This window comes from Serinus canaria, chromosome 2 (genome assembly GCF_022539315.1).
Source record: "Serinus canaria isolate serCan28SL12 chromosome 2, serCan2020, whole genome shotgun sequence".
NCBI classification, from domain to species: Eukaryota; Metazoa; Chordata; class Aves; order Passeriformes; family Fringillidae; genus Serinus; species Serinus canaria.
In genome coordinates, this window is record NC_066315.1 from 10,249,937 (window position 1) to 10,267,050 (window position 17,114).

Consider the following 17,114-nt stretch of genomic DNA (forward strand, 5'->3'; position numbering starts at 1 on the left):
AAATGAGCTGTTTTCATTTGGCTTTAAAGCTTCAACACTTTATGCTACTATAGACCAGTGATGTTCACTTGCTCTCTGTTTGAAAGTGAAGTAAATAGGCTTGAGTCTCTGCCTGGTTCAGACCTTGGAGTTTGGATAACTTTGAAAACTTATTTGTGGTGTTAAATCTCACTTGAACAGGTGCTCATGTTGAGTTTTGTTTTCTGTAGAAGTAGAGAGGGATCAGGTTGGGCAGATGAGCATTCAGCAAAGGTAATACAGACCTGAAGTGCCTTATCTTCTGATTTTGACCCTTTGGCCCTATATGCAAACCACCAGAAGATTCATATATATCAGCCTGGAACACAGACTTGCACAGAATTTTGTCATGCACACACCAATTAGGCTTGGACCATGTTGTGGTAGACATTGTAAAATATAGGAAGTGGCATCATCTGCCTCTAAGAGTTTTTATCCTAAAAAAATAAACCCCAAGATCCTGCAAGTATGCTGCATTTATGTAAATGCCTCTGATACCACACAGAAATTCATAAATGTCCTGTGCTGCTCTGATTATTGTATAATTTACTATACAAATATATACTTCCACTCAGTCAGAAATCTACTATACTATTTTATATACAGTTTAGAGAAAAACAAAAATATCAGATTAGCATAAACCAGTTCCAGCAAAAGCTTAAGAGAGAAAGCAGGAAAGGAAAACTTTATTCATATAAAACAGTACAAAGTTTGAAATGCAAATGTCTTCAGAGGGAGGGGTTGATTGAAGATTTGACCATTTGGGGTGATCCTCATTCCTTATTGTAAGTTTGTAACTTCTAAGGCATTGCAAATTCCTGTCAGCCATGTTATTAAAAAAAAAAAAATCTGAAGAGATTTAGCTCTTTTTTTTTTTTTTTTAATGCAATGCTGCTGCTTTAAAATAAATCTTTCTTGAGTTTGCTCATGATCATAATTACATTTTTGTGAAGGTATTTGTGATGACAGTCACAAAGGAATCGTGGTTGCTGGAATTCATTATGAAGCAGAAAGGCAAGGATACTTTGGCTGACAGCTTTGTCTTAAAGCATGCAAATTACAGATTTCTCTCTTAGGAAACAGGTAAAGACAGAGTACCTGGAGAAACAAAAATGAAGAGAAATTCAGTTAGCTCTGTAACTTTAGGAGATCCATAACTAGGAAAATATTGTCCACAAAATAATTGGTTCCATGTCAATTCATGTATCTGCTGCTTGCATGTGATTGCAGCTCTCTGTGTGCAGCAACTTCTAGATATGTTCTCAGAATTTTGTTAAAAAAACCTGAATTGCAATGACCTTAAGGCAGAGAGGTCATCTTAATTTGAGAGAAGATAATTTTATGTTGTTTACTCCAAGTTAATATTTGCTGTTGGCCTAGAAGCAAATTACACTGGGTGAAGGTCAACATTACACAGCTGAATCTCATGTATATATACAGTTAAAGCTACATGTGGGTTTTTTCTCACCAAGGCAGTTTGTCACAGTGTGATCATTGTGGTTGACTCAAGAAAAGGAGAAAAACCACTTAGCATAGTAACTCGAGCTGTTGGGTTTTCATATGTGATGTATAAATTTTCCATTTTCCACGAATGTGTTGTACACACAAGCATCACAAAGATTCATTGGTACATTCTGTAGTGTGTATGCTATAGGAGGTGTTAGACAAATGCAAGTTTAAAGTAATTTAAAGGGCACAAATGGATGTGGCAGAGACAAGCCCAAGCACCATATGTGTTAATTTGGGGATTTTTTTGGTAGGAGTTTACTGTGCTACTTGTCTAAATGTGTACATGAAAGCTGCAAGAGGAAAGAAGCTGATTTGAAGGAAAGGGTGAAGAGATATAAGTGCTGGCTGTTTAAAAACAATCTAAAACTTAGAATGTGTATTGTTTTAACTCATTTGAAAATGTGTATATTTTGCTGACACATTTTATTATTTAAAACTAACCCTAAGAGACTTTTGTGCTTTGTGTGCAGGTACATGTCTCGAGTGCATGGTATGCATCCAAAAGAAACCACCCGTCAGCTGAGTTTAGCAGTCAAGGATGGTCTCATTGTGGAAACCCTGACCGTGGGGTGTAAAGGGTCAAAAGCTGGTATTGAACAAGAAGGATATTGGTTGCCAGGAGATGAGATTGTGAGTATAAAGTCTTTGAGAAAATAAATCACGATTTCTGATATCTTAGCATGAAGCTCGTTTTAATTTATATTTCAAAATCTATTTATAGGTTCTGTGTTGGTGCTTGTGAACAGGGAAGTAATGCACTCTTAAATTTTTTTAACCTTTTCTATTCCATAGAAGCTCTTCCCTCTTGAACTCTGAGTTTTCTGCTGTGAAAAACTGGCAAAGTCCTTTGCTGGGTTATGCCTCACTTTTATGTTGCATTTTCTTCTACAGTTGTACAGGAAGGCAGTAAATATTATTGGTATTACTTGAAATCCTCAGACATTCTCAAATCCCAAAGAAGGTGTATTTAAAAAAAAAAAAGTCACAAACTTTTTAATCTTGCTTTAATATGAATCTGAAGAACAAATATCTCCCTTTCAGAAGTGCTATATGAAATTATAAAATTATATGCAAACATACATGAAAAGATGTGTTTTACTGATATTCATGAACACCAGTACATTCAATTAGAAAGGATTTTCTTAGCAAATCAGCTACAGGCATCCAAATACTGTTCCACTGGATGTCTAATATAAATCTTAAAATCCATTTAAATAGGTTGAAAGTTACATGAAGAGGAAAAAACCATGTTTTTGAAATCCCTTCATAGCTGAGGTGGAGCCAACTCACTAAATGAGGATAGTCACTTAGACCAGGAAAAAGCTTGAACAATTGTTTTGCTTTGTTCAGAAGCCCCATCTCTTTATTTACAAGACAGTTAACAAAAGAGTTTTGCAAAGATTTAAAATACCTGAACTAGGAACTATTGCTTTGGAATATGAATTTCATTAAATACTGATAGCAGGGTCAGAATTGTCTCAGACATAGCTAATACATGAATTTTGAGGAAACCCAGAAAAACTCTAAAAAACACCAAAAATGCTTATTGCAATATTGCAGTTATCAGTAAGATCCTGAAAGTGAAACAATGTATTGGTTTTGTGGAAACAAGCAATATCCATAACAGAAAACATTACCATCAAAATTATCTCTCACAAATTGAAAGTATTAAATACCTTCATTTCAATGCATTGTATTTAATGTACATTATGTCATTGTTAAGATTTTCATTCTAATTTCATTAGAAGCCCTCAAGGGAACCTTTAAAGGGTATGTTACTGTTCTCCCTGGAAACATTTCAAAACTCCAGCTTAGCTCTTTTAGGTATTTCTTACATGAGTTTTATCTGTTTAGAAGAGATATTAACTGTGTAGGCTCAACAAGACATAAAGCCTGAGGTCTGTGATTAACTCAAGTATGCTGTATGTTTGTTTCATCTATTGCTAAGAGAAAGGAAAAAAAAAAAGAAAAAATTATCAAAATGCCTTGCAATAGCCATTCCTTATATAATCATTCAAATAATGTTCCTGCTGCTTATTAGCAACATTTGTTTAAGAAAACTTGAAAGAATTTCTATCCTGTAAATTCCCAGTGAGTCATTAGAATTGCACAATTATTTTATGTCTGTGCAAAAAAGGTCTCTGACTGAAGATGCCGTTCAAGTCACATAATGAATAACCCTTTAGTTAGATGCAGACTGCACTTTCAGGATTACTGCTAAGCACTGGTACTTTGGGCTCTGACCATATGTGTGGTGGCTGTCTCAGTAGTTCAGAACACCACACTTGACTTAACAGTTTTCTGCAAAAATAAAAATCAGCTTCTGATCCAGGCCATGTTTCAATCGTACCCAAACCCAAACTTTTTGTTCCTAATACTGAATCAAAATGCTGCAGACAGATGAAGCAAAACACATTGACTTGGTATAAAGTCATTCTCTTTGTTCTTTTATTCAGAAAGTTTTAATGAGTAACAAAGTGTCATTGTCATCACTCGCCATCAGATCAAGTATTTTCCATTCTCCCACAATTGGTGCAAACCATCAAGTTTGGTATGTTCTCTGCTTTGGACACATGGGTGGTTTTACAGATGCTTTGTCTGCACTTGATCAAGAGGCAGTTTGTAGTTCTTTGTAATTCAGCCCTGCTCAAGTCTGGTACTAATGACTGTTGGACCATGAACTGGAGTTACATTTCAGTGGGGACAAATACACAGAATTCTTGGTGGAGGTGCACTTGGAGGAGATGGAACTCTTTGGAGCAGGGTATTAATGTTAAAATAGGGATTTCAGGCTCAAACTTTAGCACTTACAGACCCTTGACCTAATTGTCAAATTTGGTTTGACTGGTATTACTGGAACTTGGAAAGCTCAAAACAGGAAAGAGAAGACTTAAAAACCAATCAACCACCCACTGACACCAGTGCAGGAATGCTTTTGGATTTTGGCTTCTTTCCTGGCACCACAGCAGAAGTCAGCAAACACAGGCTGCTCCAAGGAGATAGCAAAGGGACACATTCTTATCATCCCTCCCCCCACTTTTTATTTGACTATTTGCTTGGTGATTTTTTACACTTTTGAAGTTTTGGATCTAAATTTTAGCATGTGAAAAGATTCCTTGGCCACAAAACTGCTGAGCACTTTCGTCTGTTACTGTAAGAGGTGCCTGACTAGAGGATGCCACATGACCTGAAAGTACTGCTTGTGATGGTGACTACAGACTGATGGCTAAAGAGTGACAATAATTGAAAGTATAGAGATTATGAAAACACAGCTCTACTTAAAAAAGATCCATTTGATAATCTGTGGTGCTTGCTTAGGGGTTTTCAAACATCTGCCCTATCCAATAGGTTGACATAATGATAGATCTATGCATAAGGACATGATCTCTGACAGGGTTACTCTTAGCCTTCAGAAAAATTATACTGCTTTGCTCTCATTGTTCTAAACAGTATGTTGAAGTTATGGTAAAAAAATTTAGCAAAACCTCACATATTTAGTAATGTACAAAAGACAAGCTGAGGTGGCAAAGACAAAACAGTTTGAGGGCATCAGGAGGTTGTTCCAAAAGGAATGGCTCATGAAAATTAATGTTCAGAAAAACTGGAAAAAAAAAAGAAGAATGGTCAGATTTAAGAGTGTAAAATTATTCTGTCAGATACATGTGGGAGAAATATTTTTATGTAAGTTACTAAATTTAAAATGTGGAGTCAGTAACAAAATGTACTGTATTCCAACTGACATTTAAGGATTGGTACCTAAACAAGAACGTTGCTGCAAATATTATACCTCCAGGGCTTGTGCAGGTATTCAGTTTGTTTGCTCATTTGCCATGTTCCCAGATGTTTTGCACATTTTCAAAATGTGTTCTCATCTTACAAGCTTTCTTATCTTGCAGATGATTAATGCATTTGCACAAAATAAATGAGAGGAGTATTTATTTTCCATTTTTATTCAGGATTTTAGTTAGGAATTTTGCATTTTTCTGTTTGTTGATGCATTATTCTACAATTGAACTAAATCTCTTCAGCTTCTTGCCTTGCAAGGGAAATGTCAGTCCTGAAGTCTGGTAATGGAAGTTTAGTTCTTTTTCTTTTTTTCTAAATGCTTTATTTCTATTTCTCACAGAACTTCTGGAATTTGGACATGCTATTTATTATCAGCATAAAAAAAAAAAATCTTCTTGCTCTTCTTGCAGGTTTAGAAAAAAAGTTGTAAATCAGTGTTGCTAACTGTTTTGAATGCAGTTGACAAGATAGAAAGGAAAGGTAGTTCTTCAAGAAAATAAGAATGAATCTTCTTACCTAATCATTACTATTTTCTGTTCTGCCATGATTTTATGCACTTCTATCTGTGTAACATAGTACTGTGTCTAACCCCAAGGAAAGATATTGAATTTAAGTACCTATGGCTTTATGGGAGGGGGGGTAGATGCAGTTTTTAGAGTTAGTTTGTCTTGCTCACTTACATTTTTCTACAGACAGTGTGCACTGAGCTATTTTGAGCATTTAATGTGATAATTCTTCCCCTCATGATTAAAGTCATAAAGCTGCTCTGACCCAGAGAGAGGCTTTATGAATGTATAATTTCAATTTTCCTGTGCTCATGAAGCCAAACAATATTGTGCTCTTCTAAGATGGAGATGTGTTCATAACACGGGTTCATTGTTTGCATCTGATTGCAGCAAACCCCACAACACTGCTGTGGTTTAAAAATGGTTCATAGTGGCCAAAGTCTCTAATGAGATGTGAAGAGTGAGGCTTCACACTTAGGGCACTGTGAGCTATTTCTTCTCTGAAGAATGCATAAAAGATGATTATATTTTCAAGAGATTATTATTTTACAGAGTTCTGTTTTCTGATCATGTAATTGATTGCCTATAGAAAGAGGCAACATTTCTTCTGGCTAGTTAAGTCTGACTGAGGTTCACTTACAGTCATTCTCCTGTGTATTTGGTCCTCTTTGTATCTAAATTATTGTCTTTCCAATTCTTCCCTCTAAAGATGTTTGAGTTGAGTGGAGAGCATACTGTTTGGAGGGGAAGTTTCCTTGCTTTTTCCTGCTTTCAGAGATGCAACTTGCTTTTCCCCAACACACACATGTATTCTCAATGTGCTAATTCATTACTGGGTATTTTTCTGGTAGTTTAAATTGAGAAAGTACTGGTACTTGCTCAGAGCAACTCCAGACACTTCCAAGTCAAAAGGCTGCATAAATAATCCATCTCTCCACTCTGTCTGTATTCCCATCATTGTAACATTTGTTGTAACCCATTGTTAGCACTGTGAGTCTTGAAGGTGATTTTGTTAACCCAAGTGACTTTAGGAACACACCCAGTTATTTTTGTGATTTGATGTGTTGCAGGTTTGATTTTACAAGGATCAGTCTATGAGAAAGGAGAAATTTTGGCTGTTATGTTTGTGTTAATCTAAATTACTTGAGATTGAGCAAAGGCTTGATTCCTTGCTTGCCATGCTTAATTGCTTTTGTAATTATATTGATTTTTCCATGCTAGGTCAGTATTGGTAGCCAGAAGCTGTTTTTTGAACTGACTATGTCATCTTGAGTCTCCAGAAATATGAAGATAATTGTAAAAAGCTTAAGAACTGTCACTGTGAGAGTTTGAATCTTTTCTGTACATGAAATACATTTTAAATAATAAAAAGCCCCTGAATAATAGCAGACAAAACCAAACCTCAATCCAAAACCAGCCTGAATAACTACCAGTTCTAAATAACTTGGCTGAGGAATGGTTTTAATGTGCATCCCATTCTTTTCAGTTAGGGGCAGAAGGATAATATGAAACAGCAATAGTGACAGCCAGTGCCTTCATCATGAAAGCTCTTACAACTGAGGAGCACAAAGAGGAAGAACATGTCACACCAAATGAAGAAAAATCTCCTTCAGTGTTTAAAAAAATTTTCTGTTTGCCTTATCCATCCATATTGCCTTTAATGTAAAGTCCTGTGTAAATTCACTGATCCAAAGCTAAACATAGCCCAAGCTGTATTAGTTCATACTTTTGCATATTGAACAAATTGAGAATTTTCCAGGCTGGAATGTTCCAGATAGATTCCTAATTATTGTGAAAGTGCCAGTGTTCTTTACAGTTGGGGATTCACTGAAGCAAAGAGTTAATGATTGATCCCATGAGAGAAAAAATTCAAACTGGCTTCCATCCCTTTTTACCACACATCAGGGAGAGTATTAGGGGGTTTTGAGGTCAGGCCACATACCAGCCTGGTCACACAAAAACACTCAAGGATGATGAGCTTCTGAAATTCCTTGAATCTCTTCTGTCTGTCTTTCCATCCTTTAAGGTCCCATCATTCAGAGCTTAATTTTCCAAAAGACTGCCATGAAATCAATCCTTCATGTGCTAAATGCAATGATTTATCTTGCAAATTGTTGTCACAAAGTGCAGATGTGATTCTGCTTATTAATAAACTAAAAATAAGTGGATTTGTGAAAGTTCAGAAAAGCGAATATATTCAAATCATCAAATCAAAGCATAGACTATTTTTCTTAGAGAAGCAAATTAGAATTCTGAATTCCCAACTCATGGAAGAGAAATTCTTTCTGCATTAAAGCCAAGACCCTCTTGTGTCTTTGCATTAAGGCTGTTAACATGCAGAGCATGAGAATGGCCTCACAGCAATTCCAGTGGTACTTGCTGCCTCTAGAAGGGTTAAGAATGGTGAGCAATTCTGCATTCCTTTTCCAGTCTTGTTTTTCTGTTCAGGGGTATTTCTTCCCTCTCCTCTGCTCATCCTTATTTACTGTTCTCTGGAAAGGTAGTCCACAATGTTTGCAGGATCTTCACATTACTGAAGGTGACACTAGTAGACTCCATCTGACTGCAGAGAGATGCTGCTGCTTTTAAACTGGTGGAACAACCTTGTCAGCATCTTCACCTGGCTCTCTCAGCTTTGCCAACTTGACTTTTAAAAATTCAGTTGATGTAATGCTGTATTCTTTGAGGCTTTCACTCTCTGTTCTGGAGTTGAGATACTGATAATGTTGTTCACAGATTTCACAAAATGGTCTTTTCTGATTGAAAGGGTGTTTCTAAGAATGAGAATTTACCTTTGAGTTTGAAGTAGACTAGTCAAACTAGTCTGTAGAAAGATTCCATTATGGGATTTAAATTATGCTACTAGAATAATGACATAGATCAGTCTGTCTTGGGTTTGTTTTGAAAATATGCATCTTGGGTTATTTCTACCCCTTTTGTGCCCACCCTGAGCCAGTAGTGTTGTTTTTATTAACTTTGTGGGTTCAAAATTCTCTGTATCTCTGGCAACTGATTTGAATCTTTTATTATTGTGTCATGCTGATCACTGAATGAAACCTCATTGAAACTGATGGTCTTATTAATATTCATGGTTAATTCACAATAAATGCAGTCCCCATGCCTTTCTATCAACTGACAGCTGAAACAATATCAGCCACACCTACAGCACAGGACACATGGACAAGAGATTTAAGGAACCTGTGTAGGAGGTTCTGCTGTTGGTTCAGATAAAATGTTTCTGTGTGTGCTGAAACATCAACCTAAAGAAAAACTACAAAATAAGACCAGAGAAGCAATGTAAATGTATTTTAAGAAAGAAAAGGGAAGAAGACAATTTTTGTGCACAGTTCTTGAAAGGAGACTTGGAACTACAAGCAAAGAGAGGGTTTATTTCTGGTCTGGCTTTACCTTCTTTCTAGGGGAACAAAACCATAATGTGGACATAAAAGGCATTGCACCTGATAAATTCCTCACTCCATCACTGATTTATCTCCCTAATGAAAGTAGCCTACAAACCTCCTCTTGGCTCTACCAAAGTCAAAAATTGTGACATTACCAGCAGAGTGAATCCAGTTTCTGAGGAGATAAGTTGAAAGTTTCTATTAACCTTGAACTTGCTTGGAACATGAAGAAAGACAAAAACATTTTCACTTGAAATTATTTTATATTTCTAATATCCTGGAGGAGAATACTTGTATTGTCTCACCTTAAATAATGTACACTGCTACTACCCTAACATGATATTCTTGGGAAGGCAATTGAGATTTATTCATTACTTCAGGAGCTCAGCTCATAGGCTGAGCAGAAAAGTGTGACAGGGATTTAAGCAGTCAGTTTTGCTGCTGACATATTACTACACTTCTTGGAAAAAACCTTAATTCTTTAGCATTGGGAGCTAGAGCCTGGTTCTGTACTTTGGGATCTATCACCCCAAATTGTTCAGAACGTGGCTGCAGGTTGGGAAGGTGAATAAAAACCTGCCTGTCCTGGCAGGAATCCAGAGAAGATTTGGGTGGTTTCTGCCAGAAACTTAAGAATTCTAGGACAAGCTGACAATAAATTAATTAGAATAAATTCAGTGAAAGAAAGCCAGAAGAGTTCTGAGAGGATGTGGAATTCTCTGCAGAACCTGAGTCCTCCTGCATCAGTGCATCAGAAGAGGAAGCAGTTACCAGTGAAGAAAGTGGAAATGGATTGTGACAAGCTCATAAATACATGAACTATGGACAAGGAGATTTTGATCTCTCCCCTGACTGATGGTTTTGTGTTGGTTCTTTTTAGAACAGAAAGGGTTTCTAAAATAAGAGAATTTAAAAATCATGAAAAACAAGAAATTCCAATTAATTGCTGAGATGCTAAAACCTTGGCCATAATTAACAAATAAACAAATAAATTTACTTGAAATATAGCAAGATGCCTCAGTAGTTGTGAGGACATATGAATTCATAATTATTTTGTATTTTTTGTGATAAAATATGAATAATGAGTACCTATGAAGTGCCCTACTAAATTGACCTCCTAGGGTCAATTTATGGGAATCCATTTTAAAGATAAAACCCAGGTCAGAGAAGGAAAGAATCTATAAAGGCAACAGATCTGAATGGATAGATTATCCTGTCTGTTAAAGCACACATTGTACCTACCTGCTGTAGTAGTTTTCTAGAAAAAGAAAGAAAAGATAAAGTGAAACAATTTTCACAAAGGGATTCTAGCTGCTGAAGCCTTCCTGGCTTTGAAAGAGAGATGGATGCTTGTTTATTTGGTAAGCACTTTTGATGAGCAAAAGCAGTAGGAAAAACATAGATGCAAAACAGGAAGAAATATATCTAGTAAACACAGGGATGCAGGGGAAACTGCAGGGGAGAAAATAAGCTTATTTTGGTGCTGAATTTCCCCCAAAGCATTGCTCTAGCATTAAATGTAAAGCATGTGATGATCTAAGAAACTTTTATCATTGGAAAGCAATCGTCCTGATCAAATATAGACCCTTTACAGTAATGATGAAAGGGAAATACTTTATTAAACAGCTAACTCTCCATTTACCTGCTGCAAAGATGGAGTAAGTCCTCTGAGCCATCAAGGAATTAATCACACCTTGCTCAGTTTGAAGCCTAACCTTTTCATCATTGTTCTGATGAAAAGATAAAAGCAGATCCTGTAGGCTACTGAAAGGATGTTTACAGGAGGATTCATGCTTGCTAAAGGATAGATGGAGCCAGGGCTGTGGCACAAAGAGAAGACTGACCCAAAGGGCAGTAGGAACACTCCCCTCCCAGCAGACTAAGGCCTCTGGTGGAAAACACACTGGGAATGATGTTCCACAACACATAATGCTTGTTCTACCCAGGTATTATTTGGTGCATGTTGATGTCTGACTGGAAACCAGTACATCTGCCAGAGAGCCCTGATAAGCTAGAGATTTCTTACTGGCTGCTGTGCCCAATGAGATAGAGCCTGTTAAAATAGAGGCCAGCGTGCACATACCACATCCACTTGAACTCGCTGAAAAAAAAAAAGGGGTAAGGCTTCCATCTGTGCAGCTCTACAGATAATCAGCCACACTTTGTAAAACTCTTCTTACTGGAGAGCAGTTACTTGGAAATTGAACAGAATTGCAAAAGCAGTGGATAGATGAGCAAAGGGAGGCATTTCAGAGCTGAGCTAAATGCTGCTGTTGCTTTTCTGCAGCTCCTCAGGGCTGTTAACAACCCTGGTGCTCCTGTCCAAGCCTGTTTCAGGTTGCCTTTTGTGGGGGCAGGGATTCCAGTATTACACACGGAGAGAAATACAAAACAGATAAAGAAGTGGGCAGTAGCTGTTTGCAGCAAATGTAGATGTAAGAAGTATTTCTTCATGGTTTTGTGCTGGAGGACAGAAGTCTCATAGGTAGTGCACCCCCACTGTGGCTCCTGATAGTTGTGAGTCATAAAGATGTGCTGCAAGGTTTTAGCAATTACCTTTAGTAAAGCTCATGTCTAATTGAGAAAGCTTTGATGGAGCAGATGCTGCCTGAAAAAGACAGAAAGGAACTGATTTATTAAGAATGGAAAATGTGTTTAGACAGAAATAGATGCTGCTTTGTTTAATGTGAGTGGGGGCATAGGTTCCTGCAGCATACTCTGAGTCCTCTTAAAGAGAGGACCTGGGTACCAGAGGAGAGTAATGAAATGGTAGATCCATCCATGCTAGAATGCAGTACCACCTTTTCTTATATAATAAAGGTTTTTAATTTACAGCAGAAAGTTTGAAATATGAAAGATTAAGTAGAGAAGATAGGAATTACTTCCCAACAGCAGATGATGATGGATGCATGTTGCAAAACCTAAGCAAAATCGAAGATGTGGAAGAAAAAAAAAGAGCATCATTCTTGGGAGGAATTTATTTCAGTGTATATTTCTACTTGATATGGACTGGTAGTCAATTTTGTTGGGTTCCAGTGAAGAGTTATTGAAGGCCAGCAAAGAAACCTTGATATCAGAACCCAAGATTTTAAAAGCTTCTTTCTTAGTTTAAGAGGGGAAAATGTGAAGAACTCTGATTTTAAAGCTGATAGAGGTGAGAAGAGATGGAAGTGTTCCTTATGGCTGTTCCCAAATCCTAAGATATCAGAATCCAGAACATTTGCTTCAGAAATTATATCTTTAAATTGGGCATGGCCTATCTCATTATATGTTAAAGAAATGGGAAACTGAGAAATAGTAGGAACTGATTTATTGACATTCTTTAAAGGGTTATGAAATAATCATGAAAAGATTACACTAAAGTTTTGGGCTGGTGATGAAAATTACTTGAAATAAATGTAGCATGCAAATACTACTATTTTTAAATAATTTATATTTTTTAAATTACTTCTATCTGCTGGCATGGACCTTGTTGCCATTCTAAATTTTACCACTGTGACAGACCAAAAGTGTTACATGGTGGGTGAAATCTTCTGTGAATCTGCTAATACTCTTCCTTTAAACTAGTGAAAAACTGCTCTAAGTTTCTTACCCACTGGGCAGCTGGAGCTCTAGGGACTGTTAAAGCATAGACACCATGCAGGGCTGACTGTGAGTTTGTGCACAGGTGGGTCTGAATGAAAATCCAGTGATCTGGAAGGAGCTGTGTGTGCAGGAATGTAGGGGGAAGAGAGAGGAACTCCACAGCAGCACACACGTAAAAAAATGCTGGAGAAGCACTTAGAACACCTGGGGGGAAAAAAAGTGCAGAGTGCTATGGGACAAGTGCCACACAGGAAATGCTGGAAACCATGAACTCCATGGGACGTGATTTCCTTCATTTGCTTCATATTGAATGTAGGACAACAGAACTGTATGTATACTATTTGTAAATAAACATGATTGTGCCAAAGGGGGAACTGACTTATAACTGTCTTTCCCATCTATATGACCCTTTTTTTTTTTTAGCTTACTGGTTGAGTCCAAAGGATATCCATAATTTGGATTGTTTGGGAAATCTAGTTCAACTGTGTGAAAGCAGCAAATCCCCATAAGGGGGAGTTTCATGAATAGAGTTTTGCTTTTTTCCCCCCTCCCTTTTCCTCTCTCCACCTGATAGTAGAGTGACTTAATACCGAGTATCTGGGCTACCATTAAGGGACTTGGAGAAAACAGATTAACAGGTAAGAAATGAGCTATGTTAATGGAATGTGCATTATAAAAAGGCAAAGTGGTCCTTTTAGACAAAGTCTAAGAAAGGAGGTTATACTGTTTTCATGTGCTATACCTACATATAATTTATATGAAAATGAAAATGTATTACTTGTTTTAACATTTTTTTTCCAATAATTACGGGCTTGCTGTGGTATGGAAGTGACCTAATAGTTACAATTGTGACCTCTAAGTTATTGTTAATTTTACTGTCAGTATGTGCTTCACATCTCCTACTTAATGGTATGCTAATTGTACGGCAGGATGTCACATTCTCCAACATACAGATTCCCTATTTCAATTACAGCTAAGTAAATCTCCATTACTAATGAGTAAGCATTTCTTTTCCATGTACATTTGCATTATAATGGACATTTTCTTTGTGCACTAAAATTATTCTTTCCTTGACAACAACTTTGTATTTTATTTTACAGTAAAGGCTACGACATGATGATTCATTCCTTTCTGTTGGGTTTATCTGTATTTAAATTGTCAAATGCTCTGGATAGCCTGACATTTTCTATCCCATGTTATTTTTCTGTACTTCCAGAATAAATGTATGTATTTTCTTTAAGACAACCCACTTAAGACAAATGCCAAAGAAAAGTAAGCTTATGTGCTGGTCATAAATTAAGATGTATTTTTGAAATTGTTGCAGCACTTGACTCACGTTGCTGAGTGAACCTCAGCTGTTTATGTCAGTGCAAAGTGACCTTTATGATATAATGTTTGACAGATTTGGATATAAAGAACAAGTGACCACGTGTGACCCATACAATTGCAAGATCCCGCTCTGCTTAACAGAGTGCAGCTCTTTGGCTATTGCTCACAGTCCCCCAGACTCATTTGCTGTCCTGCTGATCATAGATCCATGAATGCAGCGAGCAGCTGGGCAGGACCAAGGGGAAGGTCTCTGCTGGATCTGAGTTCTGCAGCTTTGCTGCCAAATGCGCTCCCTCTCGGGGCCGGGCTGGTGCCGCTGAACTTGGGCAGAGGATTCCCTTTGTCTGCAGCACTGCGACCCCGGAGCCCTTCCCTCCCTGCGCCAGGAAACTCAGTCCCTGTGGAGGAGATCCTTCCTCAGCCTGCATGGCCCCGGGAAAATGTATCACCTTCCATACACAAACAAGGACTGTGAGTTTTCTCGATAAAGTGATAGCCTAACCTTCGATGATATATAGCAAAGGAGTTGCTTTGCTTTTGGTGGGGCAACTCCCCATACAGTAAATTATGTCAGAAGGATCTCTTTTAGATGCCCAGAGAAGGTTTATGTATCCAAGAGAGTGCATTAATTAACAATCATTAATATTCTTGATGATTTTTAAATTGGCCTGGTGGTGGGTGTGTATATGGCTAAGAATGATGGGTGTTGGGTTCTTTTAATCATATAAGTACGTGGGATATTTTAAAGAACTAAAATGTGGTGAAAGTGTCAGGTAGCATTCCAGGAATGCAGGAGGAAATGTATGCAACCAGAAGTTAGAACTAACAGATTGATTTCCTGGTCACTGTGCATGAATTCTTTCTAGCCTTGTGTATATCCTGATAACCAGATGGCTTACAGTATAGATACAAAGTTTGTTTTGTTTTTATTTTGAAAGGCCTACGGTATGCAGCCTTTTTCCCAGACAGCAGCAAAAAACAAGGTGAACAATTTTTGCACTATGTGGTTTTGAATTCTGTCATATATTTTCTATTACGTTTCTGTCTTCCATTAGGATAGCTTAGTTTAGTCTCTTAGCCACCACCATCATCCATATCACTCCCGGTCCCGGGTTGAGCGTGCACACCCCGTGTGTCGGGCGGGCTCCGGGGCTGGCCGTGGCCGCTCGGATGTCGCCGCTCCCGGCGCTGTCACCGCGGCCGCCCTTGGGCCGCCGCTTTCGGGAGCGCCCGGCGACACCTGGCGGTGCGAGCGGGAACTGCAGCCCCGCCGCGCCCGCGGCTGCCGGAGCGGCCGGACCTGCCCGACCCCGAGCGCCGGCAGCCGGAGCTGGGCACAGCTAAACTAATCCCATCTCCTGCATGAAAATAAATGAGTGAATAAATAGATAAAGTGCTGGGAGCACATTCCCCTCCCATTCACACTTAGGTAAACCGAGAGGAGCAATAACCAACATTTCATTGCTGTTGGAGGAAAACTAATGCCTCTGACCTCGCTATTGAAGTCAATAGGGCAGTTGTCCACAAGGGTTCTGTACCTTTAAAATCTTTTTTAAACTAGCTTTTCAAATATATTGCACAAATTAATGTTTTATGTATACTTATGTGCTAAATATACTGCATTAAACTAAAACTTTTTTTCTGTGAAAATCCTTGTCTTTAGAAATAATGAGGTTTTCAAAACTTTGCAGTGTGAATACTGAAGGAAGCCTCTGCTGCTGTTTTATTTAACGTCATGGTTTCTGGCTGGAGTGTATGGTTTTTCTTGCCAGCAAATATATTTCCGTATGTTTATGAAATTCCACATCTCTTTGCCAGCATATTTCTTAACAATGGAATATCTGGGAGATACAAATACATAACTAATACAAACAGAAATTAAGAATCCTGGAATCCTGATTCTGTGGTGAAATTGCAGGACCTCTTGGGGTCTTATCAGTTTAATTTTTATCTAAATATACATTCAACCAAAACTGATTATTTTTCTTGCTTAATTGGCCTTTTACTGCCACCTGATTTTTTTTCATTTTCTACATACAATTAATATAAATGAAATACAAACCACTACTTTATCCTGATTTTTCTCAGTCTACAGGCAAATCAAGTACACCAACAATGCAGTATCTTTAGTTGTTCACAAAATATCCTAAAGAAAGGGTTCCCAAAGTACACAGCCCCCGGAATTTGGAAGGGGAAAGATTTGTGTTCTTTTAGCCAAATTTGGTGGTGTTATGCCATTTTGAGATATACAGAATTTGCCAATGAACTGAAATGAGGAGAAAGGACAAAAGGTCAAGTTACACTGTTAATCTGCACAACAAAGGAGGGCAAAGTTCTGAGTTCAAAAATCCCTGGTTAAGATTTCATAGGGTGTTTTTTTCCCCCTCTAAACTCGCTAGCCCTGCAATCCAACATTCATGGTACATCAGCTTTAGTGCAGGCAGTCTGGGCTGGGGCTGTCCCAAAACCTCTTGTGTGGATGGGGCTCTGGTCAGATGGTTCTGTGCACAGCACAGCCACTCTTCAGCACAAGGGACTGGAAGTGCCACCTGAGCTGGCCCTTCTCGCGCTGCTCCGCTGGAGGAGACCTTGCACACAAGGACTGCACTGCCCAGGCACAGCATAGTGAAAATCAGGCAAATGCCAGCTCTGGCAGTCAGTGGGAATTGCTAACTCCACCTTTACAACACGACATTAAAAATAGCCTGATCAGATTTTTGTCAAGATAATTTATTGAAGAATAGGAGTAGTTTTTTCAGAGATCTGAACCCATTGAAAATTGACATTTGACATGAAAAGGCATTGGGAGTTTTTTCTGAGATATGACAGCTATTTTGTCTTCTAAGTGTAAAGAAAACTGTGGCATTTCAGATAACAAACATAAACATTTAACAGCGGCCACTGGCAATTCTGCTTGGTTTTAGAACTATAGATTCCTAGAGCAAAATTCTGCCTCCAAATTATATGCATGCTGCTCTCA

The 17,114-nt window shown here is 38.0% G+C and overlaps 1 protein-coding gene across 6 annotated transcripts in view; it reads left to right on the forward strand.

Annotated features, from left to right (window-relative positions):
- Nucleotides 1–17,114, forward strand: part of ZMYND11 (zinc finger MYND-type containing 11) — a 105,305-nt gene that overhangs the window by 59,311 nt on the left and 28,880 nt on the right. For 4 of the 6 annotated variants that reach the window (XM_050970377.1, XM_009085810.4, XM_018909195.3 and 1 more), the window contains 2 exons: nt 1,998–2,157; nt 15,073–15,117. In XM_050970377.1, the coding sequence (XP_050826334.1) occupies nt 1,998–2,157; nt 15,073–15,117 (205 nt within the window). The remainder of the gene's footprint in view (nt 1–1,997; nt 2,158–15,072; nt 15,118–17,114) is intronic. The other 2 variants (XM_009085811.4, XM_018909197.3) reach the window with 1 other exon arrangement.